Source organism: Xenia sp. Carnegie-2017, unplaced genomic scaffold (assembly GCF_021976095.1).
Source record: "Xenia sp. Carnegie-2017 unplaced genomic scaffold, XeniaSp_v1 HiC_scaffold_14, whole genome shotgun sequence".
Classification (NCBI taxonomy): Eukaryota; Metazoa; Cnidaria; class Anthozoa; order Malacalcyonacea; family Xeniidae; genus Xenia; species Xenia sp. Carnegie-2017.
Window position 1 is genome coordinate 2,155,183 of NW_025813447.1, and position 27,938 is coordinate 2,183,120.

A 27,938-nucleotide genomic window follows, 5' to 3' on the forward strand; every position below is an offset into this window, starting at 1 on the left:
ACAATGGGATCTTTTACTCCTACAATGCAAATTTTTTTATCAAAATTGTTCATTTCTTTAGAAAATTAATTCCATTCATTGCTTTTCCAGTGAATGGACACAAAAATATTTGCATTATGTTTTGTAGTAGTAAAAATGGGCTGACTGAACTCGATTAGGTTGTACTTTGAAAGACAGTCAAACTGGACAGTTGACTTGCAAATACATCGATCGCAAAGTTTTTTAAAATTTCAAAACTTCACGGCGAGTCATTAATCATAAGCAAGTACAAATAGCAAGAGAGCTAACACGGCAAAATTTCGCATGATTGGCACCATACAAAACCTGGTTTCCATTTGGTTATAACTGCAAGCTTTCCCAAAGCCCTAATCACACGACATAAACTTACCCGGGTTCAGCCCAGGTTTAAACTCAATCCATCTCAAGAGGTAGATTGAGTTTAACCTAGGTTGAACCTGGGTCAGTTTATGTCGTGTGAATAGAGCTCAAGACGAATAATTGGGGGAGGGGGGGGATTATTTATATATTCAGCTGCGTCCAACGCATTTCTTTAGAACGTAAATTTCATTACTCATTCACTGTATCCACCGTAAAGCGCATAGAAAATGACCATTTAAGAAGGGAAATTCTCAACCTCACAGAAAATTCCACAACATCATTTACGCGACACGAAATCATTTTAATGAAAACTTGAGATGACTCTAACTTCACATCATCAAAGATGGAACATAGCAAAGATTAAAACAACGAACAACAACCGTTTCATATTGCAACATTGCCTGGCAAAATGAGTGTGTGACGAGTCGAGCTCCATGGATGGATGGGGATAATGCGCGAATACGCATGCGTGATATTGGAAGGCCATCAACGTGGGACAAAAGGGCCGACTCAAGGTTGACTTCCTCTCCACTTTATCACAACAATCTCTAACGTCGTCTGAAATGAAAGCCCAATGTTCTTCAACCGATTTATTGTTGAAAAAAAATTTTACCATTGTGTTTTTTGATTGCATTGTAAAGACAATCTAAAATGACTTAATGACTTCTTTAAAGTGCCAATTAAACCAATGTTCTGCTATCTGAGTAATACTTTTATTGAAGAGATATTCTAAAATGACAATGGACATTCTAAACAAGTTTATGTACACCACTTTTATTTCTTGAGATATTGAGGTTTTTGCTTTGTCCGATTTATCTAACTTGTGACGTCACATTGCATAATGAGAACTAAAATTATTAGGTATATTTACTGATACTTTACTTCACTCATTGTGACGCGGTAAATGGTAAAAAATGTTGCGTATTTGAAGAATATTCGAAACATTGTGGGAACCATTATGCAACATGACGTCACAAGTTACATAAATTGGAAATAACAAAAACGTCAAAATCACAAGAATAAAAAGATATATGCATTAACTGTTTTAGAAAGTACGCTGTCATTTCAGAAGTTCTGATCATTGCAAACATAATTTAACTTGCAAAATTTACGTTTCATAGGCACTTTAATGAAATTGTGTTATTTTATTTCTTTTTGGAGTTATTTAAAGTTTTTTTCAATATGCAAATGATATCGTTATGACACCACATTGAACAATTAGTTTTAGGAAAAACTAGTTTTTGTCAACAGTTTGCATTGAAATATCAAACTTTGATATCTTTGCACAAAATCAAACTTTGACATCTTTGTACAAAATCAAACTTTGACATCTTTGCACAAAATCTAACTGTGACATCTTTGTACAAAATCTAACTTTGACATCTTTGCACAAAATCTAACTTTGACATCTTTGCACAAAATCAAACTTTGACATCTTTGCACAAAATCAAACTTTGACATCTTTGCACAAAATCGAACTTTGACATCTTTGCACAAAATCTAACTTTGACATCTTTGCACAAAATCAAACTTTGACATCTTTGCACAAAATCTAACTTTGACATCTTTGTACAAAATCTAACTTTGACATCTTTGCACAAAATCAAACTTTGACATCTTTGCACAAAATCAAACTTTGACACCTTTGCACAAAATCTAACTTTGACATCTTTGCACAAAATCAAACTTTGACATCTTTGCACAAAATCTAACTTTGACATCTTTGCACAAAATCTAACTTTGACATCTTTGCAAAAATCAAACTTTGACATCTTTGCACAAACAAACTTTGACATCTTTGCACAAAATCAAACTTTGACATCTTTGTACAAAATCTAACTTTGACATCTTTGCACAAAATCTAACTTTGACATCTTTGCACAAAATCAAACTTTGACATCTTTGTACAAAATCTAACTTTGACATCTTTGCACAAAATCTAACTTTGACATCTTTGCACAAAATCAAACTTTGACATCTTTGCACAAAATCAAACTTTGACATCTTTGCACAAAATTATCTACACATGAACTCATTAAACTGTTTGTATTTGTGCATAAAACGTTCTAACGATGTTGAAGATTGACAATCTTTACGAGGTAATTATGCTCTGTGATGTCATAACGATGTCATTTGCGTATTGAAAAAAGTACAATAAGGGAATTCAACTGCAGAAGTTATATAGTCAATTTATATTTTCTTATCAATGCAAACAAACAAATTTGTGATAAAATTTCGTATCATAAGCACTTAAAATAACAAAGGGAAAAAGAGAAAGACTGCTACTTTGTACTATGATATCAACAGCCTTTCCACTTACTTTTCATAAAAATCCCTGATCAGTTGCCGAACCAATCAGGTTTGACTGGTTTAAACTTGTCACGACGACCACGTGAACGGTTACCTGATACTTGCTGACGAGCTTTTGCCATTGATTCTAGAAGAAAATATATATAGCAACAGTTTATGTATAATCTCCTCTGCTCTAATAGCGTTCAGACTGAGTGCCCCGGGGCACGATGGTCAGGCACGGGCACCAATGTGAACGATGACAACTGAGTAACGTGTACAGAGAGGCACGTAATCAGCACACGATTTCAAAACTTGTTTACAATAAAAAAACATGAAATTATAAAAAGACGAAGCTAGTGGGTACTACGTAGTGTGAACGGCTTGCAGATTTGTGCCCGAACCAGGGTATCGTATCCGGCACTCAGTCTGAACGCGCTATAAAAGAGCATGTCCAGATTGGTTTAAGAAATATAACTTCAAATAGGAAATGTGCCATCTTTCAGATAAGTTCTTAAAACGAGCAGTCGTGATATCAACGATTAAGAGGTTCTTTAGTAATAGAGGGTTAAACTCCCATCTGAAGCGCAAATATACGAAAACTGATGACAAAAAATTTTGTAGGAACTTTAGATGCTTTCCCTTAGGAATATAATATTGTATGAAATTCTATTGATGGAGAGGAGACTGAGAAACGGACAAGTAAAGATATTGTTACAGCGTGGAGGGGTTTACACCCCGTCTAGCCATGGCATGATTTTAAACACATTTGGACAACGTCTACCTTCGACTGCAACCAATGTTTAAGTGAATGATCGTGCATGTGTCACTACTATATTTAGAAATAAGCATCATCTAATTTCTACTGAGAATCCAATTCCAATAGAATTTTTAGATTAACATTTTTCTTTTATAACGTCAACACTGTACTTTTCCGAATGATCAACCCAACTATCCGAATATGTTAATTTTAAAAAAATTCGTGGGGTTCAACGCCCTCGCAACGTCCCTGTCAGGGGGGCGCAATTTCCTCAGTAAAAACAAAAATACTAAATAACTAGTGATAAGTTTTTAAAGGAACGCACTTTCATCTCCCAATCATAATAAAAAGGCAATAGAATTTAATGAAAAAAGGTTTAACACGCCATGACAACAAGTAGCCAACGAAATCAAATCCTAACTAAAAAACCTTCAACGAGCCCCCTGAATTCATCCCTGATCATAGAACGAACTATTTACCGTTGTACGACTCCTCTTCTTGGCGTTGATTATAATCGAGTACCAGTCTTTTCACCTCCTCTTGTTCAGCTTGTTCCTCTTGCTGCTTCTCTCGTATATTCGCGGCAAGATCGGAAGTGATCGGAACTTTTAGATCTCGTAATTGCTGCCGGTTGCCCTTCTTCAACATTACCATGAAATTAATACCGGCTGCTCCATCCTCGTTCCCAGACTTCTTTTTGCCCAACTGTATTGGCACGGCCACGTCAAAAGAAGGCACTTTGAGATTTACTGTGCGCCTATTTTGAAAGTCGTCCGCGACGAGCTTCTGGAACTCGTTAAGAAATTCAGTGTCTTCTTCGCACGCCACTAATTTTGGGCCATCCATATGTTTGACCTGCGATCGGGTAAAATTGAACATTTACATTAAACAGGTTGCAAAGTGTATTTTTAATGCGTTCAGACCGTTTTCCATAACGCGATTGTATTACAAAAACGGATTGTTGAACACGCGCAATTTAAAGATCCCAGAAAGGTGATTTATATGTGCGAAAAAGAAAGTTCGTTTGAAGCCAGTTTTTAAGTGCAGAGTTGAAGATTTAACAAATAACAACCAGTCGAAATTTCTAAATCCTTTTTTAAACATGTCGGTATGTCAATTTGAATGATGAGAGAGGGCTTTTTGTCTGACTCAGAAAGATAAACTCAACGTTCAATACCATTTGCAAAAGGTCACCAGCTACTACCTGAGCATCTTCTTGTTCCGACTCCAGTTCAGATAGTTCATCTTCATCGAGGGTCAACGAATCTCCGCCACGTTTTCTTCTCTTCTCATAATTTCCAGGCATTCTCTCCTCCACTTCCATATCACTCTCCCCAGTCTCTGGCTCCTCCTCGTCACGTTCAGCGGAAGTCTGGGCGACAACATTCCTTTGATTTGCAAGTGACGCAGAATGGTTGTCGGTCGCCACAACTTTTACAGCTTCATCTGAAAAACACGAAGCCCGCCATTTCACCATTTTTAAGCCTGTTTTCCACTAGCAACGTATCGTAACGTATCGTAGCAAAACGTAACATGGCGCATGCGTGCTTATGAATTTGATGGTCAATAAACACAAGCACGCATGCGCCATGTTACGTTTTGCTACGATGCGTTACGATACGTGGCTAGTGGAAAACAGGCTTTATGTCCCTTCATGAGAAATAACCGGAACATAAGTAGAGAGGGACGGGGGGACAGTCATTAATACTGACCTGTTCAGCTCTACCCAAGTAAGTAGAGAGGGAGGGGACAGACATTAATAGTGACATGTTCAGCTCTACCCAAGTAAGTAGAGAGGGGGAACAAACATTAATACTGACATGTTCAGCTCTACCAAGTAAGTAGAGAGGGAGGGGGGAGACATTAATAGTGACATGTTCAGCTCTACCCAAGTAAGTAGAGAGGGGGAACAGACATTACTGACATGTTCAGCTCTACCCAAGTAAGTAGAGAGGGAGGGGGACAGACATTAATACTGACATGTTCAGCTCTACCCAAGTAAGTAGAGAGGGAGGGGGGAACAGACATTAATACTGACATGTTCAGCTCTACCCAAGTAAGTAGAGAGGGGAACAGACATTAATACTGACATGTTCAGCTCTACCCAAGTACTTACTGACATGTTCAGCTCTACCCAAGTAAGTAGAGAGAGACGGGGATTAATGTTTTCCATTGAAAACATAGTCACTTTTAAAATCTCTCCCAATGATGGCTGGATTACGGACAGCAATTCCAACACAACTAACATTCTACTTGCTCTCCTTTCACCTATTACACTGGATATACCGGTCACAGGCCGTGATTGGACAAAGTCAAGGACAGAGAGTAGAAAGAATATAGCAAATGGTTTCGTATGATCGTATGTTAAGCCCGCCGCACACTAGCGTACTTGCCGCGCGTACTTGTTATTCGTGACAAGTTGGATCGACAAAAATTCCTAGTGTGCGCGGAAGTTTTGAACAACATTTGTCATTCGTGACAGATATTCCAAATATCAAACATGTTTGATATTTTTTGTCACGAGTAACAAAAATCCGAAGTGTGCGGCCGACGAAAAGCAAGTCCTCCTACAATGATGACACTACGCATGCGCATATTAAATTAATGTAAACACAATGTGGCGGATAGCATTGACACGTTAAATCAGAACGAATTTAGTGAAATTGTTACGGAAGCTATCTTAGAAGACCAGTTGGTTGATATCTGGCCTGATTATCGGTGTTTATACGATGTGCGATCGTCCGACTTCAAGAACCGTGATGCACGCGAGAATAATCAACATTACAGTCTCCCATTCCAAAGACAGCACACTGGATTCCATCCAACTCTACAAGTTGCAGACAACACTAGGCAGTTTCAGTTTTCTTCTCCTTCTATTCAGTCTCCATCCAATGTACATGAACATTGAACAACACAACACTTGACAACCATTTGTAAACATATTTGTATCATGAAATTTTGTATTATCTAAACATAACTTGTCTAAAGTTTATTTCAAAGTGACATGTTCAATATATTGCCTATTAAAACTTTTATTACCTTCAAATATTGTTGTTTTAGAGATATACAGAGCTTGGCATGTCTCTTCCACAATTTCAGAAATTGTTCGTTCACCGATACGAAACTGGAATGACAAACTCCTGAATGTTTCTCCTAAGTTAAAATAACATAAATAATAAGTTGCTCATGTACAGGAATGAATTGAACAAAAGATAATATATTTCCTCAGTTCGAACCTGTGGCGAGGAAACGCAAAGTTACGGATAGACGCTCGCAAGGTTTCACTGCTGGTCTCAAGTGTATCCATCTTAGTAACGTAAGGCAGAACCAATTGTAAGATATTATCAAAGCAATCCCGATCAAGTCGATGGAATTGTCGAAATTTCTCTGGATCCTCTGCATTTAATTCTCGAACGAGATTGTTAAATACTCTTTGCGATTGTCTTCTTTGGATCCATCGCTTTGTCCACAACTTACGATGTACAGCTCTCAAACGTCTCCGTCGCTTTCTCAACAACAAAATCAATAGCAAAACTTTTTCGTCTTCTGAGGAACTATCATTATTGCTATCTGTGTTGGTGTCACTGATATTAGTGTCACTGCTATTAGTGTCACTGCCATCACTGCTATCCGCCATATTGTGTTTACATTAATTTAATATGCGCATGCGTAGTGTCATCATTGTAGGAGGGACTTGCTTTTCGTCGGCCGCACACTTGGGATTTTTGTTACTCGTGACAAAAAATATCAAACATGTTTGATATTTGGAATATCTGTCACGAATGACAAATGTTGTTCGAAACTTCCGCGCACACTAGGAATTTTGTCGATCCAACTTGCCACGAATAACAAGTACGCGCGGCAAGTACGCTAGTGTGCGGCGGGCTTTATAGTTTAGTTCACGCTTTGTAGAGTTTTTTAATCTAAATTGATTCAAACATATTGGCCACAAAAAGAATTGATTCATAAACTAGGTCAAGAAAAAGCAACCGCGTGAAACGAAACGAATTCCAGATTTTTGAAGGGGTCACATAATACATGACCGTTATTCTCCGCTAGGCCTAACACTTACCAATTTTCTGTTGATATTGCAAGTTTAAATCTTCAACTGCTTGTATGGCTTCCTCCAGTGTCGTGTGAAGTTTTAGTTTGGGTCGCAGTGCCTCCAAAGTGTCAGCGATCATGTATTCTACCTCCTTGGGAAATGGACATTGTTCGTTCCACGTGTTACCTGATTTCTTCTTCCAAATATACGCCTGTAGAAAAATAACATCAAGATGAAACGAACAAAAAGATTCTTTGGAGAAAGAGATCAGTCGGAGCGAATGGTCAGTCAAAGCAAAAGAATAGTGAAAGAATGAAGTCAGTCAAAGAAAGGGGTCAGTCAAAGCAAAAGAATAGTGAAAGAATGAAGTCAGTCAGAGAAAGAGGTCAGTCAAAATGATAGTTTATTAAGAGCTAAATGTGGGGCAGAATGTGACACATTAAATATGGAGCAGTAGGTGACAGAGTTTGTGTTGTCAAATCATCTGAGACAGTTTAAGCTAAGGCAGCATGTAAAAGAACTAGAGGTGAGGCGGGTTGTGAGAGATTTAGAGCTGACAGTGTATCAGACAGACTTTGAGCCGTGGCAATATGTGAGAGTTTGGATGATGACAGTACGGAAAGAATTAGAAGTGAGGCAGATTGTTGCAGAATTTAAAGAGCAACATATGTTGCAAAGAGGTTAGCTATGTGTCTCGGCAAACTTTATTATCAATTGACATGGATTTGACAAAATTGCTCTCATCAAGTTTCAAAACACATACCTGAAAATAAACCAGAAAGCAATCCAGTGTACGTTTCAAACTTCCGCGGTCAAAGTACTGACCGCAAGTATCCAGGAGTATGCACACCAAACGTATACGAAACAAGTGTTCGGGTGGATCCAAGACTGAGTGTGACCCTGCAGAAAGAAACCATAAAACTTTATTTACTTTTATTACTTTCCAAAAACTATATAACTCAAGATAAACCATTATTGACTGATTTCAAAGTGATGTTAATGCTTTTCTTGTTTTCTCAAAACTCCCTAAAATGACTTAGGTATAAAAGATAATAAAGTGATGTCATTTTCGCTAATATCTAAAAAAATTGATTCGTGTCTTTTCTCAGATGAACTTCAACAGCAATCAATAATCTTACCGTCTGTAGTGCTTCCAAAAGTGATGAACGAATACAGAATGGTGAAGATGACGTTGCACTCAATGAGCTGATAGTTATACAACTCGCCGAGGTATTTCACGCAACTTATACGACTTTGATTCATCTTGGGAACGTTGATCTAAAGAAAAAATATAAAGCGTTCTGGTGTACTTATGTGTATACGATAACACACCTAGGAACATCCATGATACTACACGACTGAATACCTCCATTCCAACTCGTATCTCCTCGAGTACACCATCAACCACTTCAACCCCCACGTGTTCCTGAAACGAAAGCGATAGCGTTGCTAACTATGGCTAAATCTGAATTCGAAACATACAGTTGACCATGTATGCATTACAAAAATCAGAGTATGTTTCAATTCACGTTTCTTAAAATCGTTGGCCAGGATCGGTCGCACAAAGCTTGAATAGCGTTATCTACTGGATAGCAAATTTTTCTGATCGTTCATAAAATCTCTTATTAAAAAATATACGATTTGAACTGTGCAATCACTGAAATAAAATATTGTTTCGAAGATTACAAAATTTCGTTGTAAGAAAAATATGAACACCTTTTTACAAGTTTGAAAATTCTCGCTATCCAGGCTTGGTGCGCAACGGCAAAGATTAGGAAGGATAAACTTACATGATACGAAGCGAGTCCGGCCAAAAGATTTGCTGCACAATGTATGTATTTTATGTTCCAGGATCTTATTAAACATCGGACGACAGAGAGATCTGTTTACAAAGTAAGCATTGCACAGTAAGAGATCAGTTAGAGTAAAATATCAGTTAGAATATGAGTCATTTACAGTAAGAGATCGCAAGTAGAGATCAGTTAAAGTAAGAGATCAGCAGAGTAAAATATCAGTTAGAATATGAGGTCATTTTACGTAAGAGATCAGTTACAGTGAGATCAGTTAAGTAAGAGATCAGTTAGAGTAAAATATCAGTTAGAATATGAGGTCATTTACAGTAAGAGATCAGTTACAGTAAGAGATGAGTTAGTAAAGAGATCGTTAAAGTAGAGATCAGTAAGAATATGAGGTCAAGTAAGAGATCAGTTACAGTAAGAGATGAGTTAAAGTAAAATATCAGTTAGAATATGAGGTCATTTACAGTAAGAGATCAGTTATGAGATGAGTTAAAATAAAATATGTTAGAATATGAGGTCATTTACAGTAAGAGATCAGTTACAGTAAGAGATCAGTTAAAGTAAGAGATCGGTTAAAGTAAGAGATCAGTTAGAGATCAGTTAGAGTAAAATATCAGTTAGAATATGAGGTCATTTACAGTAAGAGATCAGTTACAGTAAGAGATGAGCAAAAATATCAGTTAGAATATGAGGTCATTTACAGTAAGAGATCAGTTACAGTAAGAGATCAGTTAAAGTAAGAGATCGGTTAAAGTAAGAGATCAGTTACAGTAAGAGATCAGTTAGAGTAAAATATCAGTTAGAATATGAGGTCATTTACAGTAAGAGATCAGTTACAGTAAGAGATGAGTTAAAGTAAGAGATCGGTTAAAGTAAGAGATCAGTTAGAATATGAGGTCATTTACAGTAAGAGATCAGTTACAGTAAGAGATGAGTTAAAGTAAAATATCAGTTAGAATATGAGGTCATTTACAGTAAGAGATCAGTTACAGTAAGAGATCAGTTAAAGTAAGAGATCGGTTAAAGTAAGAGATCAGTTACAGTAAGAGATCAGTTAGAGTAAAATATCAGTTAGAATATGAGGTCATTTACAGTAAGAGATCAGTTACAGTAAGAGATGAGAAGTAAAATATCAGTTAGAATATGAGGTCATTTACAGTAAGAGATCAGTTACAGTAAGAGATCAGTTAAAGTAAGAGATCGGTTAAAGTAAGAGATCAGTTACAGTGACCAGTTAGAGTAAAATATCAGTTAGAATATGAGGTCATTTACAGTAAGAGATCAGTTACAGTAAGAGATCAGTTAAAGTAAGAGATCGGTTAAAGAGATCAAGAATATGAGGTCATTTAAAGTAAGAGATCAGTCAGAGTAAGTTGTCCGTTACGTTACGACTATTTCAATTTTAACTTCACATCTTACATCTTTGTCATCCCACGGCAACTTACGAAGCTGACGCAAAACCTAAAAATAAGGAACGATTTTGCATTGCTAAAATACATGAAAGATCAAGCCTTACGACACTTCTCTGTTGAAAATTAAAATGAGTAAAACATGTCTGACTGTCTAGCCGATGACAGTCAAGCACAAGTCGTCTCGACAAAACAATAATACATAAAATACTACAAGGAAACATTGCATTATTATGAGTAAGACTACTTGATTTGCTATATATTAGAAAAAATGGATGTATTTTTTATTAAATCGGGGCTGTACCTTTTCTGTGGTTGTTTTTGATAAATCTTTATATATCAACTTTCTTACGTATTCTTGCATTGAGGTCGCACTTTTTTGTTAACTGAAAAAATAGTAATATATATTTTCAGTTCAACGCATTTCTGGCCTGTGCCACTAGTGGCCCTCCCTCCTGTCACATAGTCTAAACGAGACTTGGTACTACTAATCAGCTCCAACAAAAAATATGACGAACCTTTTGTCTTTCAGGGGGGTTGGTATAGTAAAAAGCATTGTCGATCATCGTGTTCTGTCGAGAGTCGAGATTTTGTACTGCTTTTTTCCGCATCATTTGTTCCTGAAAAAGTAAAACAATTCATTTGTCCAGCGGTTTCACAGCTACCAAATGAACACTTAATGTGAAACGTTTGTTGTAAGGAGCTCTTGAAAACAGAATGAGAAATGACAAACCAGTATGTTCTTGGTCATAATATGCGAATCTTCAGATCTGAAGAGATAGCGACCACAGGTTTCCAACAAACTGCAAGCCATCTCGACATTGTGATGCGTGAAGTTCTCCAGCAAAGTCTGATGGAAAAATTGAACAGTTATGACAGTATTGTAAAAGCTGACTCATACTCAAGCTTGTCGAGTGCGACACGGAAATTGCTCTCCCATCAATTAAATAGTAAAAACTTTTCTTCGTCAATAACAAGATTTTTTCTAAAACGTTTTCAAAAATCCTGACACTTCCTGAAGTGTATCAATACGTTGTTATAAAGGAACACACGTAATACCTTCCTACGCAATCTTAACCGTATTTAGCCATACGTAGGAAACCTTAACCATACTTAGCCATACGTAGGACACCTTAGACATACTTAGCCATACGTAGGAAACCTTAACCATACTTAACCATACGTAGGACACCTTAACCATATTTAGCCATACGTAGGACACCTTAACCATATTTAGCCATACGTAGGACACCTTAGCCATACATAGCCATACGTAGAAACCTTAACCATACTTAACCATACGTAGGACACCTTAACCATACTTAGCCATACGTAGGACACTTAGCCATACTTAGCCATACGTAGGACACCTTAACCATACTTAGGACACCTAACCATACCTAACCATACGTAGGACACCTAACCATACTTAGCCATACGTAGGACACCTTAACCATACTTGGACACCTAACCATATAACCATACGTAGGAAACCTTAACCATACATAGCCATACGTAGGAAACCTTAACCATACTTAACCATATGTGGACACCTTAACCATACTTAGCCATACGTGGGACACTTTAGCCATACTTAGCCATACGTGGGACACCTTAACCATACTAACCATACGTAGGAAACCTTAACCATACTTAGCCATACGTAGGACACTTTAGCCATACTTAGCCATACGTAGAGCCTTAACCATACTTAGCCATAATGTGGGACACCTTAACCATACTAACCATACGTAGGACACCTTATCCATACTTAACCATACGTAGGACACCTTAACCGTACTTAACCATACGTAGGACATCTTAACCATACTTAGCCATACGTAGGACACTTTAGCCATACTTAGCCATACGTAGGACACCTTAACCATACTTAACCATACGTAGGACACCTTAGCCATACTTAACCATACGTAGGACACCTTAGCCATACAGCCATACGTAGGACACCTTAACCATACTTAGCCATACGTAGGACACCTTAACCATACTTAGCCATACGTGGACACTTTAACCATACTTAGCCATACGTAGGACACCTTAACCATACTTAACCATACGTAGGACACCTTAGCCATACTTAACCATACGTAGGACACCTTAGCCATACTTAACCATGCGTAGGACACCTTAGCCATACCAACCATACGTAGGACACCTTAACCATACTTAACCATACGTAGGACACCTTAACCATACTTAGCCATACGTAGGACACCTTAACCATACTTAGCCATACGTAGGACACTTTAACCGTACTAACCATACGTAGGACACCTTAGACATACTTAGCCATACGTAGGGACACTTAACCATACTTAGCCATACGTAGGACACCTTAACCATACTTAGCCATACGTAGGACACCTTAGACATACGTAGGACACTTTAACCATACTTAGCCATACGTAGGACATCTTAACCATACGTAGGACACCTTAGCCATACTTAGCCATACGTAGGACACCTTAACCATACTTAGCCATACGTATGACACCTTAACCATACTTAGCCATACGTAGGACACCTTAGACATACTTAGCCATACGTAGGACACTTTAACCATACTTAGCCATACGTAGGGACATCTTAACCATATTTAGCCATACGTAGGACACCTTAGCCATACTTAACCATACGTAGGACACCTTAACCATACTTAGCCATACGTAGGACACCTTAACCATACTTAACCATACGTAGGACACCTTAGCCATACTTAGCCATACGTAGGACACCTTAGCCATACTTAGCCATACGTAGGACACCTTAGCCATACTTAGCTCAACTTAAACCACGTTAGACACACTTAGTCCTCTTTAGAGAATCTATATAGATAACAACATATTAATACACTTCAGGAAGTCAGATAAAGTAACTACCGAAAATAAAATCGTTAAATGGTTATGAGGTGATTTTAAAGCCCCGCTCAGTGAGTGTTAATGTTTCTATTCTGTTTCTATTCTGGAAGCAAGCTACTCCATACTCTACAACAAACACAGGCAAGACTAATTATACAAAACTTGGAAATACCTTCAGACAATGAAGTGTTTCCTTTTTCGGTACCATTCCAAATTTTGTCAATTCACCTAGAACGAGAGGAATTTCAAACGCGAAAAGTTATGCATAACTAACGCCAAGACGTAAAATCAAACTCATTGACAGCCTGAGAGCGGAGGGAAGTCAAAAAATATGAAAGATAAAAACCAGATGAACATACGAGAATACATCAAGAATTTCCAGTAAACGCTAAAAATCTAGTTAAATGTCAAGATCTGGCATAAATTACGATTACATTTTAGTCGGTGACTAAAAAATAGTCAAAAATTACTAAGCTCCAGTTCTCCGGACGGCTCTGTTGAACTCACAGTAGCTCAGACAATACTATGTTACATTACTTTACTAACCAATGAAACGGACCGTCTTTACTTTCGACTCAACGTAAATCTGGTCGTTTTTTCGCACCTAAAAAGAAAGCCGACTACCATTAAAATGGTTCGATAAATATTCACCGCTAAAACAACAGTGATGATAAAAATCCGTGGGCTTATTAAGAGATATCATAAGCCACACTTCTTTGTGAAAAATATAAGCATTGCACCTCTCTTGAACATGAGTAAGGCATTGCGTGGAAAATGACTCGAAAAACCGCAATGAATTAGAGTATTATTATATCAAACAAACTAGAATATTGCACATGTTTAACCTACATGCCATTTGAATTCGGCTCGTAGCAAAGTGAAGATATCTTCAGCCAAACCAGGCATACAAGGATGTAGGGTGGCCACGAGTCGAGAATAGAAAGGCAGCAAATCAAACCTAAACAGGATATAGATGTGATCATGATGTGTCAAGAGGAGTGCATTGGGGTAAATTACTAGGGGTAATAATGTATAAAAAGGAGTACATTCGTATACATATGACATTATCAGGGGTGATAATGTATCAAAGGAAGTACAAAAAAGACGAACATGCGACATTATGGAAGGAAGATGACGTAACAAAAGAAATACATTTGTACACATATGACATTGTGAGGGATAATGATGTATGAAGGGGAGTACATAAAGACGCACAAATGACACTATGGAATGATGATATAGCAAAGGAAACCTTAAACATCAATTTTAGTTGGTTTCGCAGAGTCAGATCTTCGTAGATCTTCGTAGATCTTCGCATTGGACATTGCATGAATGCGGTAAACACAAAACTTAAAGAGTTAAAAAACGTACACTGACTTTTTCATAGACATATTCGCAGGCAAGGCTCAAGGTTGAAACATGTCGTAAGATCGAAATGAAATCTTACAATATTCACACCGACAAATTTTTTTCATTACCATACCTTGTTCGAGGTACACTGAATAATGCTTTGCAAAGCTTCCTGCGGTTTCCTTTCGTGTTGCAAGTCATGACAAAATCAGTTGCAAGCTACACAAAATAACGGACGTATCAATTGTAACTTAAATATAAGCACAAGGTTAAATAGTTGAATGTTATTAAAAAAAAAATGATAGCATAATGCTATAACCAACAACTACAAACTTATCTAACAACATTTGAGAAGTTAACCTTCCACCTCTTCCATGTAAAGGAGACAAGAAAAACAAAATGAGCAGGAATATTCAATTGATCAATTTGATGATAAACTCTGCTATACCGGTCACAAGCCCGGAGCTTGGCGCATAAGGCTCTCTGCTTTTCAGTAGACTTGTATCGTTTACAAAAAGGAGTGGAAGGTTAATTCTCAAATGTTGTAAGATAAGGTTTAGTTTGTTGGTTATAGCATTATGCTATCATTCTTTTGTTAAATATAAGCCTTGTGAACGCGTTGAATGATAATGCAAAACAGTTAGCGTAAATAAACTGCAAACCTTGTCAAGAAATTAGATGAAGATATGATGAAACTACTTGGTATGGTGGAACAGGATCTGATATTTAAATTTTTTTCAACTATCCACAGGGTCAGATACAACAACCCTTTGCTTATCTCATAATGTCATTAACGTGCAAGCTCCTTTCAGAATCTTAAGACTCCTAATGTATTGGCAATAGCAATATTGCTTAATAATATGTGTGATACAAGTAAAATAAACTTGTCACCGGAATACAAGTAATATAAACTTGTTATCCAAGGCAAAATTTTCCTGCCCGCATATTTCACACCCTGCTGGAAGTTATACATGTCGGTCTTCCAACACTACTTATCTAAAACCTAGTACTATATAGCTTATGACATCAAATGACTAACGTGAGAAGCCATGTCGTACCTCATCAATGAAGTCTCGATTTACGCAGGTTGGTAAGCGTTGAATGATCTGTTGAAGTTGACTGGAGTGAGAGCTTTTACCCAAGTCGAGAGCACCTACATTACTGCCGCTTTCGAGTGCCTCTCCTCCGTCCGATAGTTCTGCAAATATACCGAAACAAACGCTTTACGCAAATGGTCTTCGAATAAAAAGTCAAGTGTATGTTTTCAGGTTTCTCGTACGACAAAAAATATAATTGATTGATTCCTTATTACCAAAAATCAATTTAACAATCAATCTCACACTATCGGCTGCTAATTGATAATAGAAGCAGTTGGAAGGGAAATGTTTCGGAGTCCAAAAAAGTTTTCCTTGTGTTTCAAAGCTTAAGGTATACAAGTTTCATAGACGTGCCCATTAATGTACCCATATTACCTTCAGTGATCCTTGCCAAGTCTGCGTCATCGTCAGATGAAGCTACGTCACTGTCATCGTCAATGATGCCGTTGACTAACGGTTCTTTTGCCGACGAAGTTTTATCATCCTCCTCTTTCTTGCTGCTTTCCTTGTATAGAATCTAGAAAATTTATGGTGATGTTTAATGGTTGTCAACAATACAGATGAATCTGGTGTACAATAAATTTACTTCAAACGACATGCTGTCGGATGAAAGATGGATCAATGACTACTTGATAAAAATGACTTTGGATCTTTAAGATTCTCATAAAAAGCTCTATCTTCAATGTCTTCATCTTTCAATGAATTACTTACACTTGGTAGATGTCACTTTAGACCTTTAAGATGCTCATTAAAAATTCTGTTATTTTTATCTTCCTATGAATTACTTACACTGGGTAGATGTGAATTTAGACCTTTAAGATGCTCATTAAAAGTTCTGGTATTTTTATCTTCCTATGAATTACTTACACTTGGTAGATGTGACTTTAGACCTTTAAGATGCTCATTAAAAGTTCTGGTATTTTTATCTTCCTATGAATTACTTACACTGGGTAGATGTGACTTTAGACCTTTAAGATGCTCATTAAAAGTTCTGGTATTTTTATCTTCCTATGAATTACTTACACTTGGTAGATGTGAATTTAGACCTTTAAGATGCTCATTAAAAGTTCTGGTATTTTTATCTTCCTATGAATTACTTACACTGGGTAGATGTGACTTTAGACCTTTAAGATGCTCATTAAAAGTTCTGGTATTTTTATCTTCCTATGAATTACTTACACTGGGTAGATGTGACTTTAGACCTTTAAGATGCTCATTAAAAGTTCTGGTATTTTTATCTTCCTATGAATTACTTACACTGGGTAGATGTCACTTTAGATCTTTAAGATGCTCATTAAAAGTTCTGGTATTTTTATCTTCCTATGAATTACTTACACTTGGTAGATGTGACTTTAGACCTTTAAGATGCTCATTAAAAGTTCTGGTATTTTTATCTTCCTATGAATTACTTACACTGGGTAGATGTCACTTTAGATCTTTAAGATGCTCATTAAAAGTTCTGGTATTTTTATCTTCCTATGAATTACTTACACTGGGTAGATGTCACTTTAGATCTTTAAGATGCTCATTAAAAGTTCTGGTATTTTTATCTTCCTATGAATTACTTACACTGGGTACAAGGGATTTTAGATCTTTAAGATTCTCATAAAAAGTTCTAGTGTCTTCATCTTCCCAAAGGCCTGTATCGCCATCGTACTAAAACAAAGCAAAGAAACATTCGTCAAAAAACAAACACAAAAATTGAATAGAATTTCAGTATGATAAATAACTAAAAGAGAAATGTGTTCTAATGCTGACAATGAAAATACGTCGATAAAAATATAACCTCAGTTAATTGGAAAGGATTGAAAATATTTATTCCAACACTGCCGCCTTCCTCTGGTAAAGATTCTAAGAACATCAAACAAATATATTTTAATAGACTTAACATGTTTCTCTTATTACTGAGCCTACATTTTTACGAACTGACCCTACATTGTCACAACTGACACTACACTGTCACTAACCGACCCTACATTGTCCCTAACTGACCCTACATTGTTACAGACACTATATTGTCACTAACTGACCCTTCAGTGTACCTAACTGACCCAACATTGTTGCTAACTGACCCTAGATTGACACTAACGCTACATTGTCACTGACCCTACATTGTTACTAACTGACACTATATTGTCACTAACTGACCTTCATTGTACCTAACTGACCCAACATTGTCACTAACTGATCCTACATTTTCGCAAACTGACCCTACATTGTTACTAACTGACCCTACATTGTCACTAAGTGACCTCACATTGTCCCTAACTGACCCCACATAATCACTAACTGACCCCACATTGTCACTAACTGACCCTACATGATTGCAGAATAACCAAACATTACGTATACATTGAACACAAGACTCACCACCTTCAGGTAAATCAGGCATGTCCAAATCAAGAATTTCCTAACAACAATATAAAATAGATAAAACAACAAAAAATGTTCGTAAATTAAATAAAGATTACTTACAGCCAAAGCAGAAGTATTTGTTAGCAGTTTATCGTAGGATTTCTGACATTTATCGCATGCTTCCTTCCTGTCCTCCGGTATTTCACCTTTACTCTAAACGGCAAGGGGTGTTAATACTTTACATATTTTTTGTCACTCTAGGTATTTGATGGTCTTACCAAAAGGATACGCCTGTTTTGTCGCTCTTTTTTCTGTAAGTTGTTGTGTTCTCGGAGAAGATGATCGACCAACGAATCGAAGTACGCATTTAATATCGAGAGAATCGCTTTTTGATTATCACGTGAAATGACCTATACATATAAATGATGATATAATGGTTATCACGTGAAATAACCTATACTTATGAATGATGATATTAAGGTTATCACGCGAAATGACCAATACATATCAATGATGATATTATGGATGGTTTCGAGAGAAGTTTGCACATGCGCAATTCTTGGTCTTTGAAAAACCTTAGAGCTTGTGATTTTTCCCAATGAACAACAATCCACTCTTAGTTCATAATGATAGAGCAGGAAAAAAAGACACAATATAATAAAGCTTCCGATGATACTTTATTGAAGAAATTAGTGCTGTTGTCAGTGGCGTAACTTTAAACTGGCCTGCTTGAGGTCCTTCCATAACCCCACCCTCCCCTCCCTCATTTCTAAATTTCTGACAACATAAACATTTTACCAAATACTCGTTAAAATAGAGCACAATACCAACTGTTTTTTATCAATATACATATACAGAAAAAGAACAAATAGAGCTTTCAATTTACTTCCGGAAACACAATTTACGATAATTCCGTTTTATGTGCCACCTTGCAAGCTGATAGCTTGGTTGCCCGCAGCCCTGCGCACCCAGAGCTCATAGCAGTTACGCCACTGAGTCTGTTGTTAAGTTTCATGAGGAAAGCATCCATGGGCTTCATGATATATTATCTGCTTTCATTGTCACGTAGAATTTTGAAATAAATAATTGAATCCATGGCTTTGAAGTCTTTACAGTGAGAACAGTAAATCGAGCCCTACTTTCAACCCGTATGTTATGAAATATAAATTCTCATCAAAATTCAAATAGACTTACACACTCAATCAAAAAAATGCGAGAAACAAACGCAATTTAACAAATGACAAAATACACATGTCTGAAAGAAACAGAGTAATTATAAAGAAACGCCGACACCGAAAAAGTTAACGTTGCCTGACATGTATCTTTATACTTATGCTCTACATATGCTAAAAACTGATGACCCTTAAAGAGAATGTAGCTGACGGCTTACCTCAAACCGAGGTATGTTCACATCGTATTTCTGTAGTAGAAGTCTACAAAATAGTTAGCACTGAATCATAATACAGCATTGGATGATTAAATCGGGGAAAGAAGGGTAGGGTAGGGTAGGGTAGGATAGGGTAGGGTAGTGTAGGGTAAGGTAGAAACCAGCCATAGACAACGTTCCGCATTAAACTATATTTGGAACTTATATCCAATGCAATTTGCAAATTGATGAAAAGCAAAGTACTATCGCTATGGTTTAAGGTTTCATGAAGGACAATAATTGTTGTGAATGGACGGTTACTTCATGTTACACATACTGAATCACATTGAACGTCAAGGCGTTGGTGAGACGTGCAATGATCGACGTCGTTTCGAAAAGTTCAAAATATCGTGAAAATCAAATTCAAACTTTGAAATCGTGACGACATGAACCAACCTTTGTTTTCTTGACGTGATTCCAAGCACGTCCTCAGCACAATGACGACAAAACTCAAAACAACTGCCACGTAGAGATGGTTGTCCTTAAATACACAACAAAACTCAAAACAACTGCCACGTAGAGATGGTTGTCCTTAAATACACAACAAAACTCAAAACAACTGCCACGTAGAGATGGTTGTCCTTAAATACACAACAAAACTCAAAACAACTGCCACGTAGAGATGGTTGTCCTTAAATACACAACAAAAACTCAAAACAACTGCCACGTAGAGATGGTTGTCCTTAAATACACAACAAAAACTCAAAACAACTGCCACGTAGAGATGGTTGTCCTTAAATACACAACAAAACTCAAAACAACTGCCACGTAGAGATGGTTGTCCTTAAATACACAACAAAACTCAAAACAACTTCCACGTAGAGATGGTTGTCCTTAAATACACAACAAGACGTTTTAATGAAGATGCACTCTCGAAAATACAGATGGAAATGCAATGAATAATACAGAGCTCCCTCTTTCTCTCGGTTAAAATGTGCTTGCCACAGTGGTTTACACTAAGTACTACCTCTTGGTTTGAAACAAATATCTATGATTTTACAAAGGATGGATAAATGATTCGCTCCTGTTTGCTTAGCTATTAAGAAAGACACTTGACGAGATGACACTGTATTCATCTATGATGACTTCCTTCCTTCTCACCTGGCCAAAGAAATCATCTTGGGGAAAAACTGTTGAAATTCTGATCCCTCCACTTGCACTCACCTTATCACAAGTTGTTATATTGGTTAACGTTGAGCTGAGCATCTTGAATGCTTCATCCCTATTTCCAATAATACCATAGAGACCGAGTTCGGTAAGAACTCGTAATCCGACACGAAATTTGCTCACGTTGGAAGGCTAAAAACACACTAAGCATCATCAAAAAATTTTCACGGCGAAGCACGGCAAGCAGAGATTAACTATAATTATCACTAACAATTTAATACGAAAGAGTAACGTTGGGAGACCATGCCAAGCGCTGTAATTGGCGTAAAACATCAAATACACTTCCTCCTGCATAAAGTTCTTGCAATCAATCAGAAATGTGCATGGGATAGTGGAAGGTGTAAGCAAGCGCAATGTGCAGGTGAAAAAATATAGAAAAACGTGAGCACAACAAACGAGGGAGTTTTTAAATAGATTACTTGTACAAAACAAAGTGCAACATATCCAAATATTATCGCTTACAGGCGTGTATATTTTTCATAAGTTGATGCACGATATTTTAGGCCTTAATTACGGAATACTGGGGGATGCAAGTGCCTTTAAAAATAGGGTAACATTGACCATTTGATTTTTTTATCTACTTTTAGTCTCGCAGATAAAATTTTATGAATCGTCATTGCAAATGCTCGTTGTTTTTTTGAAGCAGATCTTGTTTGCAAAAACATTGTAATGTTATTGTTGGCAAACATGCAGTTTTTCCCACTGTTGCCTTGTTCAAAAAATAATCCGACTCGGTGCTCCGAGCCTTCTTCGGAATATAGAATATGTAGTCGAAAGCTCAATAAATCATTTTTAAAATTCCGGAGAAACTCTTACTGTTAACAATAAATATACCTGGGGCTGATCGCACAAAGGTCTAACAGCGCTATCCACTGGATAACAAATGTTTTTATACGTTTAAAAAAACTTCTTAAAAGGAAAAAGTATACGATTTAAACTGAGCAATCACTGAAATCAAAAATTGCTTCTAAGATAACGAAATTTCTTTGTTTTAATGAAAATATAAACATCTTTTTTACAAGTTTGAAAATTTTACCATCCGATGGATAACGCTATTAAGGCTTTGCGCAACTGACCCAAGGATTACAAATCTTCAAGCTTAATATAAAACATAGAACCACTCCTCTGTATCATACCTTATCAACATCTTTGCAGTTATAATTCTCAAACAACTTTAAAAGCTCAGGTATAAATAATCGAGTGAACTCAACATATCGTTGATGAAACAGACCACACATATGTGTGATAACGCTGACATCCGCAACCTTGAGTAGGCAAAACAAAAATGATAAACGATAAGAACTTGGTTAAGGTAACATGTTTGTAAAACTGTCTTCTAATACAGTAGAATATAATGACATTTTATAATACGCAAACACACGACTTAATTTGAAATCAGTATCGAAGCCAACCTGTTTTTTACTCGCACAATGCAAATATTTTTGTGTTCATTCGCAGAAAAAAAAACAATAAATAAACTAATTTTGCTGGAAAAAATTGCATGGTAGGAGTAAATGGCTTGATTCAACAATGTTTGGAAGCGTTATTTTCCACTGGCTGATCAACAAAAAAAGTACAAAATGTTTTCTCGCGTCTGCTGGCTGTCCAGGTGATGCAAGCATGTTTTTCACGTTGCTTTGCCGTGCTTGACATGCTAGTCCCACCCAGCATGTGTAAATAGCTAAATTATATAAGTGGAAGTGTTTCCTGAAATTTGGCTAGTAGTTATTTTACTTATCATATGGATAGCCTTACCAAGTTTGCAAGACATACGTATTTGTTAATAATTAATAAAGTCAAACTTGCATCATTTGCCAGTAGCAACTCCAGGTGATGTGTAGTAATACATGTTTGCTACTGACATACATATATACACAGTATCAGTGTGCGAATTAGTCCAGAAAAAATGATGTGCAATTTTTTTTGACAAAAGTGTTTCTTTAGATGCATAATCAAATCGATATTACGTTAATTATTATATAGCGCCAATTGCTAAATTAATATTTTTAAACGTTAACAAATTCATATGATTTACGACAGTGTTTTTCGTTAAAACCGCTGATTTTTGCACATCGTTTGAAAAGTGATGTGCAATTGTTTTCATTTTAGCTAAAACGATGTGCAAATTGCACATTGCACACCGTTAATTCGCCCACTGCACAGTATGCAAGTTTTGAAACATTTTCAGTTGAATACATACTTTGTTGTGTCAAGTATAGCAAATAAAAATTATTTTAGGTGAACAGCTTGATCATAAATTTCCACAAATAATAACTGGCAAGATATTTATCTCACAAACCTTCAATTTATGCAATCCTTCAACAACTGCTGTAACCTTGAGGAGAAATAAACAAAACAAAATCAAATCAAAATCATTGTTTTCAAGACATCTATAAGACGGTCTTCAAGTGTCTTTTCAAAACCAAAGTCTCATCATCAAACATTACATGCGGGTAAGCTTTAATATTCGAAATAACTGGCACACCATTTGGTTACACATTTGAAAGAAAAAAAGTGAAAGAAGTTTGCCATTTGACTTTGGACCAATGGACCAATAACCAACTACAGACCAATCAGCTCACACATTTTATTGTTTTTATTTTATAACAAGTTCTTAATTACTTACAGCTTCCTGAATGAACCTTGTGAGGTTCAAACCATTAAATTCCTGTGTCAGAGATGCCTTTTGTTGTTCTGTCATTGTTTTCTATAACAAAATCAAATCAAAATACAGCCCTATCAACAATATAACAGATGTACATAGAGAGTATCAGTATATAGAAATAATACAGCACAATCAACCAGATGTATGTAGAGCCTATATAGACATAGCTTAGGAAGATTTCACTTAAATTCAATTCACCAAAAGTGGTTTTACCAGTTTTTTTATGAACGAAGAGTTCTTCTTGATATTAGAGTCAAGTTTACGAAAGAATGACTCCTCAGGTCGATGATCTAGATGAAGAGACCAAAAACCATGACCAGCTGACAATTTAAAGAAATATAATATAAAACATATTCCGAAGAAGCAAGCCATCTCGAGATTGCAAAATATGAATTAAAACAAGACGAGAAGTGCTTCTTCAGAATTTGTTTTATATTAGATGAAGAGAGTTCACACTTTTCATTGTGCAAAGGAGAGTCCACACTCTTGGCATCAGTTCTCATATAACTAAGTGTTGGGCAACTAAAAAAATTTAACCCCCCCCCCCATCCCAAAACAATTTTTGCACTACTCCAAAGGAAGAAACTAAAGCACACCTGGCTATAGGAAAATTTGTCACCAGTCCCCACCAACTTATGGACCCCTCCACCAGCTCCATTCCCACCAACTTATAGACCCTCTCCACTAGCTCCATTCCCACCAACTTATAGACCCTCTCCACTAGCTCCATTCCCACCAACTTATAGACCCCTCTCCACTAGCTCCTTTTTACCAATTTATGGACCCTGTTCACTAGCTTCATTGCAAATTATTGAAATTTTTCTGTGCTGTAAACAATATTTAATCTGGGTGCAAATTAACATGTTGATTCACAAAATTGCAATGCACTAAACATGGTAAAATGTGATACACTTTTAACAAATTGCAATGCACGAAACACAGTAAAATGCAAAGCACAAAGCTAGATAAATTCACTTTCAAGTATATTCTTAAAATCTTATTAATGCTCTATAGTTGCAATTTCATTATTTTCATGTTAACAGTTAACTTCCTATTTAGATCTAATTGGGGGAAACTGAGAGAGGTTACAGGATGTTTGCTACAATACTTTTATGAGATTTTTGTGCTGGAAGAATTTTTCTCTATTTTAGTATCTACTTGTTTTGTATTAGATATAATTGTGATGAAATTTGTTTATAGCAAAGCAAATAGATATGTAAATAAATTGCATATTTACTCAAGTTAAAACATACTAGAAATTCTGGAGGAACATTTTCATTGACAAAAGATATATACATTTGTCAACTACAAGCATTCTACTTTGTCATATCTTTGTTTTTAGTTGTCAGCCTTTCATTATCCAATGAGACATGAAAGAAAGAAGATATGATTTTCATTTTTTGTGGGGAGAGAGTTTGAACATTTAGTTACGAAAATCACGATGCACTTTTTTCACCTCAATTTGCACCCAGATTTAATAGTTTTTAATCATAGTATAATAGCATAAGTACATAAAGTTTTATTATCACAGTTTGTACGTTGGTACATTTCAAAACAATAAGTAAAACTTATTTAACTCACTTGGCGCATCAATATTCAACTTTCTTGTTGCCATCTTGGCACTCACTCGGTCCTTTGCTTCAATTGCAATTTCTTCAGCTTGCTTCTAATAATCAAACAACATATTGATTCGACCCAAGCACAAAGCTTACAACTATACAAGTTAGGCAGAAACTTTATGAAAAGTATTGAAAAGATATTTACTTGTTCCTGAAGCATCCTCTCCTCTTCATCTTGTTGCAAGTCATGCTCATCTTTCTCAGTTTTGATTTCAAGACTTGCTGGCTACAAAAAAGGAATAGAAAATTAAAGCCCAGCCTTACTGCCTTAGATTGCCATATTGTACAAAGACAAGGTTATGCATGGAGGTTTGGAGAATGTATTTGCATCATAAAAGTATATTTATGCTTTTGCCCAAGTAAAACTGTTTTTGAACGGTACGTAGTCAACTTGCAAGTAAACGAGAACACACATTCCATGTGGCTTATGAACATGTCGTCCAAGTCACATGTTTTCATGTGCATATTAAAAACTGTGTTAGGATTAACAAATTATATATATACTCTGATGATGGCTTTGGACTCGCCTCCAATCCCTGTGGGCTTGGTAGCTCAACAGGTAGAGCGGACTAGTATCCCGGAAGTGCGAAGTTCAAATCTCGTCCAAGTCACATGTTTTTCATGTGCATATTAAAAAACCGTGTTAGGATTAATATATTATGTATAATAAAAAACAAGTCCACAACAATGAAAAAAGAGTATTGGTGAATTTGGGCAAACAGTATAGATGATACAAATCATAAATAAATTCTGCTTTCTGTTAGCTTGCCTTTTGTTCACTTTGAACAAGTTCTTGACGGCCACTTTTATCATGACTCACGTTTGGAATAGTTTTGCTTGAAGAGATGGATGTATTGCTAAAATTATAAAAAAGCAATAACCGAGAACCATAAGGCAATGAAACTCCCGAACTCAATTTAACTAGGGCACTTCTGAATAGAGTTTACGAAATACCTTTTACCCATTTCTTGCTTCGACATTTTGTCCTGGCTCTTGCATGAACGTGAAAATTTCAGGACGAAATGACACCGTAGCAATTGTACTCTGATCAAGGCACGAGGAAAATTTGTCGAAGTACAACCGCTATGACTCGTGTCTTTTGACTTTTAGCATAACTATGTTTTTCTCTTTCGTTTTAATACGGTGAAAGTATTTCTAGACATAATTTTCGGTCTATAACATCGTAAAACACCCATTGTTTTGCAAAAATACAATTAAATAAAGAAATATACAAAAATTCCTCTCAGTTTACAAGTATGAGCGAAAATTATAAAATGTCTTTCCCAGTCTTCTCGCGTTTATTCAAACTGACCTCCTTTTCACACTGGAGTTAGTAAAATTCTAGATGTTTAACTGATATCCACTACATTGATTCCAAAAGAAACCTCACAGTAGCCCCAGCCAGTTTAGCTCCATAAAATCCTTCCCAATATTTCGTATCTTTACCATAATCTTTAAATTGAATGTATCGAACACCTGACGGATAATCCCTAAATGTATATTCAAATTTGTCCCATTCATTCTGGTCATCACCTTTTTCACCATTAAATGAAATTTTGAAGCCAGGAATCTTGTTTCTCTTGCAGTCCATCAGTGCAACTTTCATGAAGTATTTGACACCACAATCATAGCGACTGTTGAACCTAAATAGGAAAAACAAATAAGAGAGACGACTTGGCAAAACAAAGTATGATGAAACAACAAACATTTACCATTCACAAACATAAATGGGAATCTTCACTTCATCCAGTATGTATTCATTCACTCCTTCGGCAAGAAGATCAATAACCTGACATCTCTTCATGGCACCAAATGACGTTGCCAAGCATCCTGCATCTACCAAAGTATACATAGCTAATGATCTCAAAAAACATTGATATGATTGCACTTATACAATTTACTTAGCATTGTGGTGAAGTAAAAAACAATACGTCTCAATCAAACACTTTGAAAGACGTTACACCAACCTCCATTTGGTACCGGGGGACACCCTATAGGTGGGAACTCCAGTTGTATACCACTACCACCAATGCTTTGCATTTCCCATGGTGCAAACTGGGTACGCCATTCCTCTTCACTTAGTTTAGAAAAAATGGGCGAACTCTGTAGAATTATTTTGGCATATTAATATTGGAAAAGCGTCGCTTAAATTTGGGTTCTTTATAAGATTTCTGGAGTATGGATTTTTGAAGTAATACTCTTTCCAGTCGTTCGGTTCATAGTTTCCCATATATTTCTTAACATAACGTTCGCTTCGTTCACATTTAAGACGCCAAGTCGTATAATCGTCGCTTATCTGTTTCCAATATTTGCACACTAGGACGCATTTTTTAACGAGATCTTCGACAGGAACAAAGGAAAATATGATACAGGAAACTTCGAAAGGCAGAGCTTGCGTGGGGTCTTGTAAAGAAGCCATTATCGTGATTTTAAGAAAGTTTTTATTTTCCTGTAAGACTTCACTGTAAAATCTCGTTTATTTCGTGATATCGCGACCAACGCTAGAAAGTAACTGAATGCAAAGATGAAAATTTATGAATCACCTTTTTTATTCCAGAAGGTGTACTTCAATTCTGGCAAAAACACGCATACCTCTGTGTTTTATTTGCGTAAATGACGCCGTTTTCACGCGACACAAAGAAAGGTCACGCGAGTAGAAAAACATAAACTGTCACAATACCATACAACAACAGCGATAAC

General features: G+C 36.4%; 2 protein-coding genes across 3 annotated transcripts; both read right to left on the bottom strand.

The window, feature by feature from the left end:
* Positions 1 to 658: 658 nt before the first annotated feature.
* LOC124434195 (regulator of nonsense transcripts 2-like) lies at positions 659 to 26,467 on the bottom strand. Its single transcript, XM_046984074.1, has 36 exons — positions 26,193 to 26,467; positions 26,008 to 26,095; positions 25,384 to 25,464; positions 25,201 to 25,285; positions 23,833 to 23,909; positions 23,581 to 23,661; positions 23,254 to 23,289; positions 22,091 to 22,219; positions 20,952 to 21,086; positions 20,590 to 20,620; positions 20,184 to 20,268; positions 19,752 to 19,794; positions 18,640 to 18,771; positions 18,482 to 18,574; positions 18,377 to 18,416; positions 17,793 to 17,857; positions 17,576 to 17,662; positions 16,382 to 16,523; positions 15,968 to 16,107; positions 15,043 to 15,128; positions 14,409 to 14,517; positions 14,106 to 14,163; positions 13,732 to 13,787; positions 11,414 to 11,530; positions 11,192 to 11,300; positions 10,985 to 11,061; positions 10,684 to 10,732; positions 9,263 to 9,354; positions 8,839 to 8,898; positions 8,612 to 8,750; positions 8,236 to 8,372; positions 7,500 to 7,683; positions 4,632 to 4,873; positions 3,907 to 4,282; positions 2,699 to 2,815; positions 659 to 936 (listed from the first exon to the last, which is right to left on the bottom strand). Exons 1-35 carry the CDS (start codon positions 26,216 to 26,218, stop codon positions 2,718 to 2,720), a joined length of 3,585 nt encoding a protein of 1,194 aa, XP_046840030.1. The 5' UTR covers positions 26,219 to 26,467; the 3' UTR covers positions 659 to 936; positions 2,699 to 2,717.
* On the bottom strand, positions 26,434 to 27,847 carry LOC124433807 (F-box only protein 17-like). Of its 2 annotated transcripts, none has more exons than XM_046983598.1 (3): positions 27,206 to 27,847; positions 26,951 to 27,068; positions 26,434 to 26,881 (listed from the first exon to the last, which is right to left on the bottom strand). In XM_046983598.1, exons 1-3 carry the CDS (start codon positions 27,276 to 27,278, stop codon positions 26,602 to 26,604), a joined length of 471 nt encoding a protein of 156 aa, XP_046839554.1. In that variant the 5' UTR covers positions 27,279 to 27,847; the 3' UTR covers positions 26,434 to 26,601. The 2 variants fall into 2 exon arrangements, with proteins under 2 accessions (XP_046839554.1, XP_046839553.1); XM_046983597.1 differs by having other exon boundaries at positions 26,951 to 27,074; positions 27,206 to 27,846.
* Positions 27,848 to 27,938: the final 91 nt, after the last annotated feature.